At 40.7% G+C, this 17,588-nt stretch overlaps 1 protein-coding gene across 1 annotated transcript in view; it reads right to left on the bottom strand.

Annotated features, from left to right (window-relative positions):
• Positions 1–17,588, bottom strand: part of Cdc14b (cell division cycle 14B) — a 63,590-nt gene that overhangs the window by 19,588 nt on the left and 26,414 nt on the right. Inside the window, exons 5-11 of the mRNA XM_013018455.1 lie at positions 17,300–17,366; positions 13,237–13,299; positions 9,512–9,599; positions 8,271–8,501; positions 1,471–1,609; positions 1,147–1,315; positions 462–559 (exon numbers count right to left, since the gene is read on the bottom strand). Of these exons, the coding sequence (XP_012873909.1) occupies positions 462–559; positions 1,147–1,315; positions 1,471–1,609; positions 8,271–8,501; positions 9,512–9,599; positions 13,237–13,299; positions 17,300–17,366 (855 nt within the window). The remainder of the gene's footprint in view (positions 1–461; positions 560–1,146; positions 1,316–1,470; positions 1,610–8,270; positions 8,502–9,511; positions 9,600–13,236; positions 13,300–17,299; positions 17,367–17,588) is intronic.

Here is a 17,588-nt window from a genome sequence, read left to right as displayed (position 1 = left end):
ATGGTAAGCCTTCTTTCGTAATTTGAAAGTGATTTTCCCAAAATAGAGTGTGGGCTAAGTCACAGTTGCTGACAAACAACCAAACCATGTTAGGTCATCCTGTCACAACGCCCACCCATCACCTACCTTATAGACATAGGTGATGTGTAATACAGTAATAAGTTTACAGAAAGTCACCATCTTAATAACCAAGGATAAGCCTGTAATTCAGGGTCTCACATCTGTCACTACCTTGAGGATGTCACACATTATTGTCTGTGGAGAAAAGGCATTCCTACCTCCAATGGCTTCTAAGATTACGAGAGAGGACATAGAATAGCAAGCACTCTAGATTCTAAATAACATGGGTACTCATGGCAAAGTCGCACAAAAGACATGCAGCTGTGGAGGAAAACTGGTCACAGATGACCTCATTACATGTAGAAAGCAAGAGCAACCGCAACAAAGAAAACAAGACTCACGTGAGGGGCTTAGCGTTTGTTTTTGATTGTCTTCTGCTCTTCAGGACCCGAAGTCTATCGCCTTGTGTCACTCCATGGATTTCATCGTCATCACTGTACTGTGTAAGTAAAAGAACACTGAGCTAATGATTTAAAGTTGCACTTACGAACGCAGTAAAGCACGGCGGCTATTTACCCAGATCCACACACATCACAAACACACAGCACACAGAGCTTCAAGGTTTTGTGAATTTTAGAATATTTTTCTCCTTCCAAAATCAAATCACAGGTCAGACTCCAACAGCCCTCATTACAAAATATGTGGATGGTGAAAAGGCAGTTTGGAAACCATTCTGCTCTAAAATTTCACCATCCACACAATTCAGTACTGCTACCCGTTAAAGCCTTGAGAAAACTACCAATTCCCTGAATTACCTCGAGGGAATGAAAAGAATGGGGGGGGGTGCACTTGGGGAGTGACAGACCCCTTCAGACTGTACTTTGAGCTAAAAAAATGTTTACGTACACACAATTTAAAAAAAAAAAAAGCTCCCAAAGAGGGCTGCAAATATTAAAAAAAAAAAGTGTGACAATAGCCCCTCAAAATGCACTTTATTATTTTTACCTACAGTTTTCTCCATGCCCTACAAGGTCCTCAACAGCACTTACGGCAACACAAACAGCACGACAGGGATGAACCCATTACCGGCTCAGGGTCCTCCAAGTCTTGCTTGTCTTGGTTCTCGACTCCACTTATTGAAATGTCATCAACACCCGACAGGAGTTTGGAGAAGGCTGCTCCGTGTGGTCCATTCTCTTGCTCCCTCAATTTTTGATGAAAATATTCACCCTCCAGCCAGAGGCTCGTTTGTTTCCTAGAGCATTTAAGTAATAATAAAACACAGTTTTCCAGAAAGATACACAATTTTCTCCTACCAAACTACCTGCTGTTACAGAATCCTAATGGAAATTTTTCTCTCATCAGTCTCCCAACCCCAGTGTGTCTTGAGGAATTACAAAAGCTACTTACATGACCAAAAACTGCTGCTGAGGCCCAATGACCGAGCCTGGTCTACAGATCCTCACCCAGGCAATGGTCTCTGCTGCCGTCATCCTGTAATGCTTCATGATGTAGCACGATATCAGTGTGCCTGTCCGACCAAGGCCAGCTAGGGAAACAAGCCAATTGATGAGTCTGCTGTGTATTCCAGAATGTTCTGGGCAGCTGGAAAGTTTTAAGATCTCTCCAGTGGTTACGTAAGTGAAATCACCTGGAAAAGTTTCAGAAAGACCAGCACCTGGCCTTGTGCCCAGAATGAAGATCTAATTGGTATGCAGCATAGCCAGTTTCTAAAATGCCACAGATGATTTGAAGTAAAGCCAAGTGCATGGCTTTCTGAGCAACGGAGATCAGTAAGTGTGTGCTGCCTAAGCCTCGCACTTATTCCCACATCCAACCCTACTCTTACGCCCACTTATACTTAGTTTTTGTGGAAGTGAGTGCTGGGGACTGAACCTAAGGCCTTGTGCTACATAAATGTTCTGCCATTGAGCTCAAGTCCAGACCCAGACATTCCCTTCTCCTCTTTCCCCTTCCACTTTTGCTTTTCTTTTCCTTTGTTTCCCTTCCCACTTTCATTTTCCTTTTTATCTAGACCATTATTGTTATGTCTTGTGCTGGTTAATTCTGTTTTTGTTTTTGTGCTAGTCCTGGGGCTTGAACTCAGGGCTAGGGCACTATTGCTGAGCTTTTTTGCTCAAGGCTATTGTTTGAGCTATAGCTCTATTTCATGCTATTTATTTATTTGGTGATTAACTGAAGCTAAGAGTCTCACAGATTTTCCTGCAATGGCTGGTTTCAAACTACAAGCCTCAACCTCTCAGGCTCCTGAGTAGCTAGGATTACAGGTGTGAACCACTGGCAGTTGGCTGGGAGACTTCTGGCAGCTGGCTGGGAGACTAAGAGTTAAGTTGGTGACTTTCAGTTAACCTATTGCCCTCCATACTGTGAGTGGACCTTATCAATCAGCTGAAACCCTGAACCAAGACCAGCCTCTCAGAACAGAAGGGAAGTCTCCTGCAGACTGCCTTCTCACCTCGTCCTCACCAGACCTCCCAAGTGTCCACTCTAACAGCCCACACTGCAGAGCTCGATCTTACCACACCCCACATTCATGTGAGCCAATGCCTTTTAGTGAACCTCTTCCCCAATACATAAAAGACCCTAGTGCTCTTTTTTTTTCCAGAGGGCCTTCACTAAAACACGTGCTGCTGTAGCACATGTGCAGATAGCTCTGGAATCACATAAAAGAGTATGGAAGCAGGTGTTAAGAACAACCCAGGACTAGAACTCATAGACATAGGCAGAAACTTTTTGAAGAGTACCGGGGCATAGCAGATAGTAGAGACTCTACAAGGGGGACTCCATCAAAATAAAAGGATATAGTTACTAAACTAGAAAGACAACCAAATAATTAGGAAAAGATCTTTACCAGCAACTCATTAAAGGCCTAATACCCCAAATAAACAAAGAACTCAAGAAATTAACTCCTCCCAGAGCCAATAAAACAATCAGTAAACAGGCAAAAGGAGCTAAGGAGAGACTCCTCATAAGAGGAGGTAAGAATGGCAAGAAACACATGAGGAAATGCTGCTCATCCCTGGCCATAAAGGAAAAGCAAGGAACAACTGAGATTCCATCTCACCACAGTCAGATCGGCCAGCATTGTGAAGTCCAACAACAGTAAATGTTGGCAGAGATGTGGGAAAAAAGGAACCCTACTGGACCACTGGTGGGAATGTAACTAGTGCAGCCACTCTGGAAAGCAGTCTGGAGGATCCTCAAAAAACTAAACATAGAGCTTCCCTACAACTAGCCATACCACTCCTGGGCCTCTACCAGAACATCACAGGCCGGGATTCCATGAAGACACCTGCACATCCGTGTTCTGCTGCCTGTTCACAGTAGCCAAGTTGTATAAACAGCCCAGATGCCCTACAATAGAGGAGTGAATCCAAAGTATGTGGTACCTGTACACAGTGGAATTTTACACAGCCAGTAGAAAGAAGAGTAATATGGACGGACCTAAAACAAATCATGCTAAGTGAGGCAAGCCGAGCTCAGAGAGACAAACAGTGCATGCTTTCTCTCATATGCAGAAGCGAGACCTAAAATACACAGGGACATGATAAGTCATACAGAACTCTAGGCATCCACACAGTGAGACCAAAGGAGGAGAGGGACACGAACACAAAGGCACAGTGCCTATATATATATGTATCCGATTCTACAAAGTAAACCCCAGGAAATGTACATGAGGTTTTTTTGCTGTTGCTATTTTCATTTTCTTTTCTTTTTGTCTTGTTTCTTCATGTGTTTGGGATTGTAAGGAGAGGCACAGAAATGGAAGGAACAAAGGGTAAACAAATGCAGCAATGGTACCCACTAGACACTATGTTGAAATGAACTATGTAACTTGTGGGTGGGGACAGGAGGAAAACCCTGGGAGAGACCAAGGGAAAGGGTGACATGCCTAAAAAGGAATGTATTCATTACCTGACTGTAACGCTTTGGTGCACCATCTTGATAATAATAGTTATAAAAAAATTGGGGGGGAAAAGCCTACGATACCTAGGTTGGGCTGCTGCTGGAAACAGGGGTGTTCAAGGTGATCTCAGAAGGAAGTGAGGAGTGCATCTTTGGTAACTGAAGGAAAGACAAATTTCATAGCAAAGATGCAAAGAAATTGGCTGTACTGTTCTTGTATGTATGTAGTTATTTTTGTTGGTCATGGGGCTTGGACTCTGGGCCTGGATGCTGTCCCTCAGAGGCTCTTCAGCTCAAGGCTAGCGCTCTATCACTGGTTTCTGCAAATTATAGTAAAATGCAGAAGGGAAGAGGTGAATTATAAGAAGGATTGTATATAAGAGCAATAAATTGAAACCAGTACATAGTATAAAAATGGGAAGGTAAGTTCCAGATAAAACATCAAGGGTGCGCCTGGTCAATCACTCCAAAAAGAAACTGCTCCAGGATGAGAGGGAGGGCTCAAGTGATAGAGCTATAAAAGGCCCTCAGTTCAAACCCAGCACTGACCAAAAACAACAAACAATGCCCCCAGATTCAATCATCAGCCAACTCCAACTCCAAGAATAAGGATGGGATTAAAACAGCAGTGATAAACTAATTTGGACTAAAGTGAGCAGAAACAGATGGGGTAGGCCTGAATGACAACAGTGCTTTGGGGTAAAGGATGGCCTGTCTTTCCCAAATAAAGAACCGAATGAAAGAGGACGTAACGCCAGAACACAATCACAAAGTATAAAATAGATCATATGCCTAACACATTTGTATTTCAGATATCGGATGTTATACTTGCCATGATATATACAACTTCATCCTACAACAACAACAAGAAAAAAGACAGGCCCTAATCCAAGAGGGCTCATGTCCATGTACGAGAAGGAAGAGACCCAAGAGAGAGAACATTCAGAGGAAAAGCCATGAGGAAACAGAAAGTGGCCATCAAGTCAAGAACAAAGGCTTCATCAGAAACCCATCCTATGGGCACCTTGATCCTTGAACTTCCAAGCTTGTAGAGCTGTGAGAAAACGGTACTGTGGGCATACAATCTGTAGTGGTGCCGCTTAAGCCGAGAACAAACTTCTTGATAACCTCTTGTTCACAAAGTCATCACTTTCCTATAGGAGCAAGGGTCTCGGCCCGTCTTCAGGTTCTCATTGGTCGGGCCACTTCGGGGCTCCTCAACTTCAACTATAGTGATGTTGACTAATTCTTTGCTGGAGGAGAGGCTAATGATGTACAGTGTAGAATGCCTGACAACACCCTGAGTGAGTCTCCCCAACTACATACCAATTCTACCTCCTATCAGCTTATGAAAACCAAAGCACCCCAGAGGCCAAGCACCCTGGCTGAGATAAACCTCAACAGCTTGGTATGATGATGATTATTTCAGTCATGGGGCTTGAACTCGGGGACTAGGCATTATCCCTGAGCTTTTTTTTTTTTTTTTGCTCAAGGCTAGCACTACCACTTTGAGCCACGGTGCTACTTCCAGTTTTCTGGCGGTTCATTGGAGGTAAGAATCTCATGGACTTTCCTGCCCAGGCTGGCATCAAACTGTGATCCTCAGATCTCAGCCTCCTGAGTACTAGGATGACAGGCCTGAGCCACCGGCACCCACAGGTTTTATTTTTTGACTCAGTTACATCTCTAGCCCCTTTATTTTTGAGGTAAAGTCTTGCTTTGGCCTGTGCATGTTCCTGAAGTTGAACCCTATTTTATAACTGCCACCACAGCTAGCACAACAGACACCCGCCACTACGGCAACCAGTATCTTGGGCTCAACCAGCTTTGCCCTGGACCGTCCTCCAAATTCATCCTCCTAATTTCTTCTTCCGGAGCATCTGGAATTACACATGTGGGCCACTGAGTACAGCTTTGTTTTCACGCCCTTGTTTATTCACTCCCTCACTCCAAGTTGCTATGAACACAGGGGACCTGCCGTCACGTTGTCTGGCTTTCCGTAGCAGCTGCACCCTCCCCCAGCCCCACTAGTAGAGCACTACAGTTCTAAATCTCCCCATCCTGGTCATTACCAATCATTTATTTTGTTCTGACAACAGTCATCCCCAAAAGGTGGGAAATGGTTTCTTATTGTGTGACTGATTACTTCTCCCTAACCACTAGTGATGCTGAGAAACTGTGCGTGGATTTATTGCCAGTTTTTATCTTTTGAAAAATATGGTATGCTTAATTCCTTTTCCCCTTTCTTTTGTGTGGGAACCAGGGCTTGAACTTGGGGCCCCTGAGCTTTCTGTGCTCAAAGTGGGTGCTTTACCACTTGAGCCACAGCTCCATTTCTGGCTTTGAACTATGATCCTCAGATCTCAGCTTCTCTGTAAACTTACGGTTATAGGAATAAGCCTCAGACAGCCAGCTCCTTTTCCCATTTTTAAATTGGCATTCTGTTCTTGAATTTTAGGATTTCTCTCCATATATTCTGGATATAATCTCTTACCAAATTGATGACTTGGAAATATTCTCTCCTATTGTATGGGTTGCCTTTTTACTCTTGATTTTTTTTAATTTATTTTTTTGTCGGTCTTGGGGCTTGAACACTGGGCCTGGGCGCTGTCCTTCAGCTCTTCAGCACGAGGCTAGCGCTCTACCACTTGAGCCACAGCGCTACTTTCAGTTTTCTGAGTGATTTGTTGGAGATAAGAGTTTCACTGCTTTTCCTGCCCAGGCTGGCTTTGAACCGTGATCCTCAGATCTCAGCCTCCTGAGTAGATAGGATCATAGGCAAGAGCCACTGGCGCCCTGGACCGTTGATTTTGATGACCAAGCATTTCAGGTTTTATGGTCCAGCTTTTAGGGTTCACTTTCTTTGAGTGTCTAGGTATATTTGTCATATCTAAAAACTCATAACCAAATTTAATGTTACAAGACTTTTGTACTAATTTAGGTCTTTGTTTCGGTCTGAGGTCCTTACATATGTTGTTATGAAAGATTTCAACCTATCTTCATTCTTTTGGATATGGATATCAAGTTTTCTCAGCACCATTTGTTGCAGAGTGCTTAGTCATAAAGAAAATGAAATCACTAGCATGGAAATGGAGATTATGTTGAGTGAGATAAGCCAAACTACAAAAACAAAAATACATAAGTACTGCACATTCTCATTTATTTGTGAAATTTTTCTATCTTCAAGAAATGTCGGCGTTTTGGTAAAGACAACATTGAAGCTGATTATCAGTGGCTTATTCCTATAACCATAGCTACTCAGCAGACTGAATCTCAGAATCAAGGTTCAGAGCTAGTAGGGGCAGACACACCTGCAAGACTGTTATGTCCAATCAGCCAAAAGGGGAAAAGCCGAACAAGAGCCAGGCCCTGAGTTCAAACCTTAGCATATACACACACATGCATGCAGAGAGGCTGTATGGAATCTGTATATTCTTGTGGATAGCACTGGAACATTTACAGTACTGAACCCTCCAATCCACAAACATGCCTTACCATTTCTTGATATCTTCTTTAATTTCTTTCAATAATGTTTGTAAAATTTATTCATCTCCTTGGTTAATTCCTAAGTATATTATTCAGTGCTATTATAAATGGAATTATCTGATTTTTGGGTATACAACTGATTTTTATCTTTTGGCTTCCATCTTGCTTCTCTATTGAATTCATTAATTCTAATATTCTTTTAGTGACATATTTAGGCATTCTATATACAAAAGTCTTAATACCTATGAACACAGATAAGTTTACTTCCTTCATTCAATTTGGGTGTCTTTCCTTTTTAATTTCTCTGATTTAGTTTGAATAGAACTTCCAACACTATGTTGAACAGAAATAACACAACAGGAGCACCTTCTTTGTTTTCTTCCTGAGCTTAGAGGAAAAAGTTTCAGTCTTTCATCACCAAATACACCGGTAGCTGTGAGCTCCTTTTTTTTTTCTTTATTGTTTTTATTATGTTGACATTATCTCTCTGTTCCTGGCTTATTTAGGGTTTCCCCTAAAAACAAGCTCTAACAAGTCTTCTCTGATTATCCTAGAACTCACCATGTAGGCACACACTAGGTATGTGAGCAAAAAAGAACATTTCAACATGATAAATCTTTATGGATTACCTGAGAAAATAATTTGATTTACTATGCTTTTCATGTGAATTTTAAAAGTATTCTCTTAAAACTAAAGATAGCTTCAACTGTCCGGGAACATCGTATAAATGGGTGTGCTCTGCTCCTTCTATATACATATTCATACAGATATACTATCCTTTAGCCATAGAAACATACCTTTACAATGTACTGCAATGGCACCTTGAGCATGTTCACAAATATCCAGAAATTCACTGACGATGTCCTCAGTAGGGGTGGTGCCATCCGCAAAGAAGAGGTCGTGGTGATCAAAGCCGGCATCCATAAAGCGTTTGGCATCATACATCTTTTTATTCAGACGGATAATGGTAGTAATATTGTGTCTCTTAAAATATGGAATATAAGTCTCAGGAGAATGTTGGTGGTAACCTACATAAAGAAGAAATGCACCAGGTTCCAAACTGTAGACATGGTAGATAGGTGCACGCAACAGAGGAAAGCCAGCAGGAGGAACAGAATAAGTGGGAACAGCCTACACTAAGGAAAAGAATGTAAACATCACCTGATGTGGAAAAAATAACTTCTAAAAAAATTATTAATGTGGAAATACCATACAGAGGGGTTACAATTACATGGGCAAGATAGGGAAACAAGTAACATGTCAAAGCTCATAGAATTCACAAACGGTATAGACCATGATAATGACAATTTGCCTTGTGAAAATTAAAATGTGTTTGTGACTCTAAGTATCACTATTCCACAATACAGTGAAATATGTGAAATTTATGAAATCACTTAGTCTCAATTAAAGAAAAAAAAGTGAGAGAAGGAATGGTTTAAGAGAGATGGGTGACAATGTTATCAGACACGTTGTACTCATATACTGTTTTGTAGAATGGGAACTTCTTTGTATAACTACTTAAAGATAATAAAAAAAAGAAATTATTCAGAAAAAAAAAAGAAATGCAACAGATCTTGTAAAAGGAAGAGAAAGAAAACCATGAACAGTTTCACCTGTAATTGGGTAGAAACTGAACACCATTTTGATTATGACTATAAAAAAAATGTAAAGTTACAATTCAAACAGAATGATGTACTCAAATGACCAAGTATGGTCAAGCCGAGTGTAACTGTTTGTGATTCCCAGCAGGTCACTATATTGATGCCCAACAAGCAACATCACACAACAGCCCAAAACTCCTGGATGTAAACCTCCCCACCTCAGCCTCCTGAGCAGCCAGGACTAAAGGCGCACCAAGCTTTTTGGTCTCTTTCAAAAGAAAATATAAGGCTGGAAGTATGGCTCAGTGGCAGAGTACCGCACCTGCTAGCAAGCAGGAAGCCCTAAATTTAAACCATATCACCTCCACAACAGAAAATCTAAAAGAAAAATTTGGAATTTAGTAACGAAACTATAATGGCCTCACAATTTTCCATACCATTTTCAAGTCTGGATCTTGAATGAGGTCCACAGAAGGCAAGAAATCGGTCTGGTATTATCCAATTGAAATCTCCATTTTCTGCTTTCTGCAAGGGAAGACCAGCACAATACTGAGGTCTCTGAGAGAGTTTAAATCTCTTTGTTTCCACATATTATCTGGTTATAAATGCCCATAAGACAGAAATCTAAAAGTTTCTCTGCTATGATATGAGTATTCTTAGGGAAGCGTTAACCTCGCCTTAGTCACCTTCCTTTATGTTTGTTTTTCTGCTGTGGTGGTCAGTCCTTGGAAAACTAGAGCTACTGCCTCCAAATGTACTGTATGTCCTTGGTTATGATATCTGAAATTCTTCATCTAAAGAAATTCTTATTCTTATCAAAAAATAAACTTATGAGAAAAGTGGAAGCTCCTGTTTTCCTAAATGAATGGCTTCCAATAAGAGCAACTGTGACTCCTTGAAAACAAAACGAGAGAGAACAGCCATTCATATTCCTGGCTTCTCATTATTTACAGACCTATTTATACAATTACACTCTTTCCACCATTTTTCTATCAAAAGGGGCCATAAAAATTCCAACCCCAGCCTGGTGCCGGTGGCTTACGCCTGTAATCCTAGCTACTCAGGAGGCTGAGATCTGAGGATTGTGGTGCAAAGCCAGCCCCGGCAGGAATATCCCTGAGACTCTTATCTCCAATAAAACACTAGAAAATGGGAAGTGGCGCTATGGCTCAAGCATTAGAGCGCTCGCCTTGAGCTGAAGAGCACAGGCCCAGAATTCAAGACCCACGATTGACCAAAAAGAAAAAAGAAAAGAAAAAAAATCCAACCCCAAAAATCAAAGTAACAAGTATATAAAACCATTGTATATCTAAACCAAAAAAAAAAGCAAGGATATGACTGCTATCTAAAACCATGGAAATAACATGTCAAGTCCTTTGGCTTGAATTACCTTTGCAATAATTACTAATATATAGTAGACACTTCATAGTAATAGAAAATTGTAATCATGAAATGGAAAGCAGAGACTTTTAAGCAAGAGTTGTAGAAGACATGGAGAATGGAGGAAAGAATTAAGTGTTTCAAAATAAACTGACAGTTCCTTGAACATTACAAAGAGTCAGACTGGTAACTTCAAGCTTATACTTAATAACTGAGCAGACTGGTGAGCCTGTATTCAGTAATACAAGGTCGACACAACAAAGAGAACAAGCACTGCTACATACCGGAAAAAAAAACCCAGAAATTTAATAGGAAACCTGTCATTAGATATGGCCAGAACCAGATTTCATTGAATAGCATCACGGCTTCTGACATTCATTCTGCATTCAGACGTGAAAAGAGGGAGAATGAGAAGACACTAACGAAAGGAGAATAATGAAAGATACTAAGTCTCCAAATACATCTGGAACACTGGTCTGAGACCACCCAAACAGTTCCCTGCTTCCTGCCAGCATGGTTCTGCTGCCACTCACATTTCTGTAGGGCAGGTGGCAGGAGATGGGCGACTTGGCCTCTGTAATATTTCATAATAATACATAAAAACATCACTGTGTTTTTAGGCCAACTGCTATTTTTTTTACTACTTTGCTCAACTGAAACAAAGAAAACATATCATACTTTTCATGTGTAATTTTAGAGAAAAGCATAAAAAGTATTGTAACTTAGCCATTCTTGGTAGTTTACAGAGGTAAGTTATATACAATGGAATGCTATTACAGAGAAGTTACCTACTACATGCTTTTATATCCCAGCAACAACTGGCCTTCACCTTCATATTATCTCAATTCATCAATGAAACAGCTCAGTTGTGTTTAAATGCATTACACAGTAATTCAGAGCCAGTGGCTCACGCCTGTCATCCTAGCTACTAGGGAGGCTGCAATCTGAAGATCACGGTTCAAAGCCAGCAAGGGCAGGAAAGTCCGTGAGACTCTTATCTCCAATTAACCACCAGAAAACCAGAAGTGGCGCTGTGGCCCAAGTGGTAGAGTGCTATCCTGAGCTGAAGAGCTGAGGAACAGCACCTAGGCCCCCAGAGTTCAAGCTCCACAACTGACAAAAAGAAAAAAAGGCAACAGGACAAAAAGTTATTTATACCCAAAAGGGCTTTAGTATAGCATTTTACTATTATTTTTGTGAAGGAAAGAAGGCTTGGGTTTATTCTCCTTGAAGATATAGTATGATGTAACACCTGTGCCTTTGTCTGCTTGTACGAACCCTCTTTTCTTTATTTTTGTCTGGATGACCTCACAGGGCTAGCCCCGTCGCTGAGGATCCTGTGGTAGCCACAGAATGAAGTCTAGCCAGAACATTCCACATTCCTCCTGCAGAACACTCAAGGACAGGAACAGTCTGTGTCATGCCAACAAAAAAGGCATCCACGTGTCTTGTTATGGGGCTAAGGATTCTTTTGTGATGAGTGTGTCAACATGGAGAAAATTACTAGACGCCACCTCTATCGCTACCCAACAGGCCTGGCCTGAGGATAACACTAGTTTTCACTTAGTTCTCACTGGGCTGAGGCTCCAGAATGGAGTCATACTTAAGGCATACCTGCTCCTGCATTTTGCAATTTCTAAAATCGGGTCAAAATTCCACTTTCACCTAAGCCAATAGTGTTTACTTTCTGTAATAAAACAGAAGTGTCTGGACTTATCAAGGTGGGTAAAAACAAAGGTACTTCTGAGGCTATTGGATAATGTAATGCCATTCACCTTATCAATGTGACCATTCATATTATCTGCTACAAGACCATTCATCTTATCATAAAAATTACAAACTAGCAGGGTGCTGGTGGCTCATGCCTATAATCCTAGCTACTCAGGAGGCTGAGATCTGAGGACTGCAGTTCAAAGCCAGCCTGGGAAGAAAAGTCCGTGAGATTCTTATCTACAACCACCAGAAAACCAGAAGTGGTGCTGTGGCTCAAGTGGTAGAGCACTTGCCTTGAGCTGAGAGATAGAACCCAAGCCAGAGTTCAAGCCCACAACCAACAAAAATAAATAAATGAATACAAACTTCACTTAAGTACTATATCAAGGTCATCAACACTAAAGAAAAAAAAAGTAGGCTGGGAAGGTGGCTCAGTGGTAGAGCACTTATCTTGCATGCATGAGGATTCAATTCCTCAGCACCACATAAGCAGAAAAAGCCAGAAGTGGCACTGTGGCTCAAGTGGTAGAGCGCTAGCCTTGAGCTGAAGAGCTGAGGGACAGCGCCAAGGCCTACGACTGACAAAAAAAAAAAAAGGAAGGAAGGGAGGGAGGGAAGGAAGGGAGGGAGGAAGGAAGGAAGGAAGGAAGGAAGGAAGGAAGGAAGGAAGGAAGGAAGGAAGGAAAAGAACAGAAAAGAACAAGGTACTCTGGAACCTTAATCAAGTCAGAAATCACTAGTAAGAATCAGAACTGAAAAAAAAGGTTATGGACTTTTTACTCTAAATTGTTTTCCTTTGGTAGGCAAATTGGGAGATTGTAGTAAGAGAGGAAACTGTCACTTGTAGGACGATTAAATTCTGGAGATCTAATACATGCATCACATACTTGGAACCTGCTTGATACACACACACACACACACACACACACACACACACACACACACACACAGCAAACTGCAAGGTGTTAATGGGCAATTACTCACAATGAGTATACACATCGAATATAAAATATTAGTAATACCTCAATATAGCTTTGGGGAGTTTAGAACGTCACCCTTGAACACTTACTTCATAGTATTCATATTCATCCAGGTTGAATGAGTTGAAGTTAAAGAAGCCATACTGCATTGCCTAGAATCCAAAAGAAAGCTTTGAAGATCACAGCTGCAAAGAAGGAACAATTTCCTACCCACTTTTCTAGTAACATCAGAAGGTAACTAAGAAATATTATTTGTATTAGATTTAGATTACTTTCCACCGAGTGGTTTTCAAATGCTTATATGAAATGGTGATCAGTTACAACAGCATTTATTTCTGTCCTATGCATGTATTAACACCTTCAGAGCAATCCAATGACGTCCCCAGTACTCATGGCTGGAGAGGCAGAAGGTTTTAGCCAATACAGTTGTCTAAAAGTACCTTAGGCAAGAATCATGGGCCATTTTATGCCCCACAAAACACACACACTTCATTTTCACTTGTAAATTGTTCTGAACAGTCAAAAGAGATCAATATTCCCTATACTGAAGACAATCCAGACAAAACCCTAAACTTCAATTGTATTATTATGTGCTAGTACTAAGGGTTTTTTTTGTTTTGTTTTGTTTTTTGGTTAGTCATAGAGCTTGAACTCTGGACCTGGGCCCTGTCCCTCAGCTCTTCAGCTCAAAGCTAGCGCTCTACTTTGTGGACCACAGAGCCGCTTCAGTTTTCTGGTGGTTTATTGGAGATAAGAGTCTCACAGACTTTCCTTCCAGGGCTGCCTTTAAACCATGATCCTCAGATCTCAGATCTCAGCCTCCTGAGTAGCTAGGATTACAGGCATGAGCCACCAGCGCCCAGCTTAGACTCAGGTCTTAACTCAGGGATTCATACTTACTTGGCCTGTTTGCTCAGCTGGCATCCTATCACTTGTGCTACATCTCCAGCCTTGCTTTCTGTTGTTACTTATTTTGGAGATTACTCTCTAGACTTTTCTGGCCAAGCTTAGCTTTAATCCATGATCCTCAAAATCTCAGCCTCCGATTAGCTAGGATTACAGACATGCGCCACAATACGAAATTTAAGTGTTTGAGAAAAAAATCCATTTTTTTCCATAAAAATTTTCTCTGCCACCCTGTAACCTTACTGAGTAGCAAGAGTAGCAAAAGGAAAGTGAATATAAGCAGAGCATCTATTTTCAAAGATCACTGGGTGAAAGCAAGAATTATTCATTTTTTTCTTTTTTTTTTATTGTGAAAATACTGTACGGAGGGGTTACAATTACATGGGCAAGATAATGAGTACATTTCTTATCAAGCATTGTCTTCATTTTTTTTTAAAGATTGGTATACATTAGTTGTACAAGGAGAGAATCATCATGATATTTCCATACAATATTCAAGTCTATTTCAATCAAAACTAACCCCTCCCACCAATTCCCCTTACTTCCCTCCCTCTTCTTAAAACAATTTCATTATGGTAATTCAGCTGAGTATATATTGTTTTGCTCAGAATAACCCTCACTATTAGAAGCAAGAATTCTTGATCAGCAAGGTATTGATTCAAACTGAGTGACTTATAAACACAGTCCTCAAAATGTAAACTACTAAAATATCAATGTAAAGTAAGAACGATAGGATACCAAGCCAAAAATAATGCCCCATTTATTAAATATAGTTACAAGAGTCTCCCCTTACCTGGGGGAAATACAGTCTAAGATTCTCAGTGGATACTAGAAAATAGATAGCATCCGACCCTGTGCATATGAGTTTTTCTTTTATGTACATACTTATGATAAAGTGTAATCATAAACTAAGGCACAATAAGGTATTAACAGTAACTAATAATAAAGTTGACCCTAACAATATGCTGTACTAATAGATATTTAAAATGCATCAACTGTTTATTTCTGGAATTTTCCATTTAATATTTGAGCATTGAAGCACAGGAAATGAAGACAAGGATAAAAAAAGACAGCAAACTATGGTACAGTACAAATTCCAAAACCAAATCCATGGTAAGTTTTCTGTCTTTGATTTAACTAACTTGATGTATTTCACATTATTTGGACTAGAGTTGTTCCTAACGGAGTGATACCGTGAAATACAGCTTGGGGCTGGGAGTGTAGCTCAGTGGTGGAACACATGCTGGGCAAGGCCCCCAGGTCAATTCCCAGCACCAAAACCAACAGAGGGAGGACAGGGGAAGGGTGGGGTATGTGACTACAGTTTTCCTTTCCTGTGAAGTTCACAGTACAAAATGTAAATGATTACACTGATACATGCTTCCTATATGCAATCATATTCAAAATCAGACACAAATCTGCTCAGTTTCACCTGAGCCTCAGGAGCCTTAAATAAAACTATAGAATTTAACTATGTAATGTAACCACATTTTTTCCAATGAGTTCAATCAAAAACAGAAAATGCTACACATTTCAGTAGACATTTTACTCCTTTTGAAGAGCTGAGGACTGAACTCAGGGCCTTGCACTTGCCAGGCAAGTGCTCTTCCACTGAGCTAAATCCCCTACCCCACAGTAGGCATTTTCTAAGGTTTTACTTTTTCTTTTTAAAGGTGACTACGCCTACAGACATGACATGCTCCCTGAAGCCTACCTGGCAGGGACTGTAACTGCAAATAGGAAGTTGCTGTTTACAACTGCTGCTCCTCTCTGATCTCTACCTGTACCCATCACCTGTCAACGGAGGTCGGACGGCACTGCGTCAGAGCTGATGGCCTCTACACAAACAGCTCTGCAGCCTAGAGAGCCACCGGACTGAAATCCAAGCAAATGGAGTCTCATACCTCACTGCCTGACACAGGAAAAAAGCTGTGCTCACTGGTCTCTGAATTCCTACAGACTTGGTCTTCTCATTTGAAGACACAACTTTGTCCAACTTCCCAGATAGCCACTGTGTTTCACTGTACCAGGAAGTAAACCTAGGCTCCTTTTGCCCCTGAAAAAATAAATCAGGTGAAATAAGCTATTTTAGAAGTTTTCTTTGATCCAGTGACGGCAATTAGTTCTTTGTGCTGCCCTGACATTCAAGAAATTTACCTGCAGGAGTTATAACCATGGCTGTCTGTCTACTTAGGGAAACGTAGGAGCCCTGTCATCATTTAGAATGATACACAAAGCATGTTCTCTGAATACATGGCAGAGGTTGTGAGACAGGAAAGTTACTTAAAATCACAATGGTTTTGTGTGTTTCTGGTACTGAGCTACACCTTCAGCCCTGAAAAGTTTTGAAAAAGCATTAGTGACCCACTTATAGCAATATGTAGAACCTTGTAATGAACCAGTGAGCTTCACCAATTTTCCTGTTGAAGGAGAAATAAAACACACCCAAAGAAACAAATCTATATTTCAGTTACTGCATTATATAGGTACTGGTTGAAAATACCATTTGTGAAAAAGTAGACCCGTAAAACAAAGAGAACTGGAAGCAAGTAATCTATTTACTTCTCTTTTAAACCACAGCACACTATGAATCCTTTTTTTTTGGGGGGGGGGGAGTGGGTCGGTCGTGGGGCTTGAACTCTGGGCTTGGACGCTGTTCCCTGCACTCTTCAGCTCAAGGCGAGCGCTCTACCACTTGAGTCACAGCACCACTTCCGGTTTCCTAGTGATTTATTAGAGATAAGAGTCTCACGGACTTTCCTGCCCGGGCTGGCTTTGAACCAAAATCCTCAGATCTCAGCCGTCTGAGTAGCTAGGACTACAGGCGTGAGCCACCGGCACCCAGCATACTATGAATCTTTTAAACCACAGCATATTTTGAATCTGGAACCTAATCACTTAACTGTTTCTTACTGTCTGTTGTTTATTTCTATGATGCAGGAGATCAAATTGTTTCTCTAATAAGCTAAGCATGTGCTCTTCCCCAGCCCAAGCTCCTGGTTTTGTTTTTATTTTTCAGTCTCCTGTTTTTTAAGTGGCTTTCTTCCTACTCATGCACGGAAGCATTCAGAAATCCAGACCAATTATTTCCTAGTTTAGAGTCATTTTAATTAGAAAATGGAATAGCATCATATGAATTCTTAGAAGAAATTCTAATGAATCTTTGTGTAAGAAAGCCTTGTCTTCTAGAAACTGTCCTTCTGTTCTTCAACAACACAGAGTGCATGTATCCTGTAAGTCACTCACCTTCTGTATCGCATAAAAACAGTCAAGAAGTGTAATGTACAAACTGCAACTTCCATAGGCAGCATCTCTGAAATTTCAAAAATATTTAAATATATCTGTTAATTTTCTGTAATATACTTAGCACAAGACAAAAATGACAAAATTTATATATATATATATATATATATATATATATATATATATATATATATAGGTATATATATATAGGCGTCATCTGGATAACCAAACATATTTACACATATAGGTACATATACACACACACACACATGTATGTGCATTTATTTCAATG

This window comes from Dipodomys ordii, unplaced genomic scaffold (genome assembly GCF_000151885.1).
Source record: "Dipodomys ordii isolate 6190 unplaced genomic scaffold, Dord_2.0 Scaffold40, whole genome shotgun sequence".
Lineage (NCBI taxonomy): Eukaryota > Metazoa > Chordata > Mammalia > Rodentia > Heteromyidae > Dipodomys > Dipodomys ordii.
This window is presented reverse-complemented; position numbering and strand designations above follow the sequence as displayed.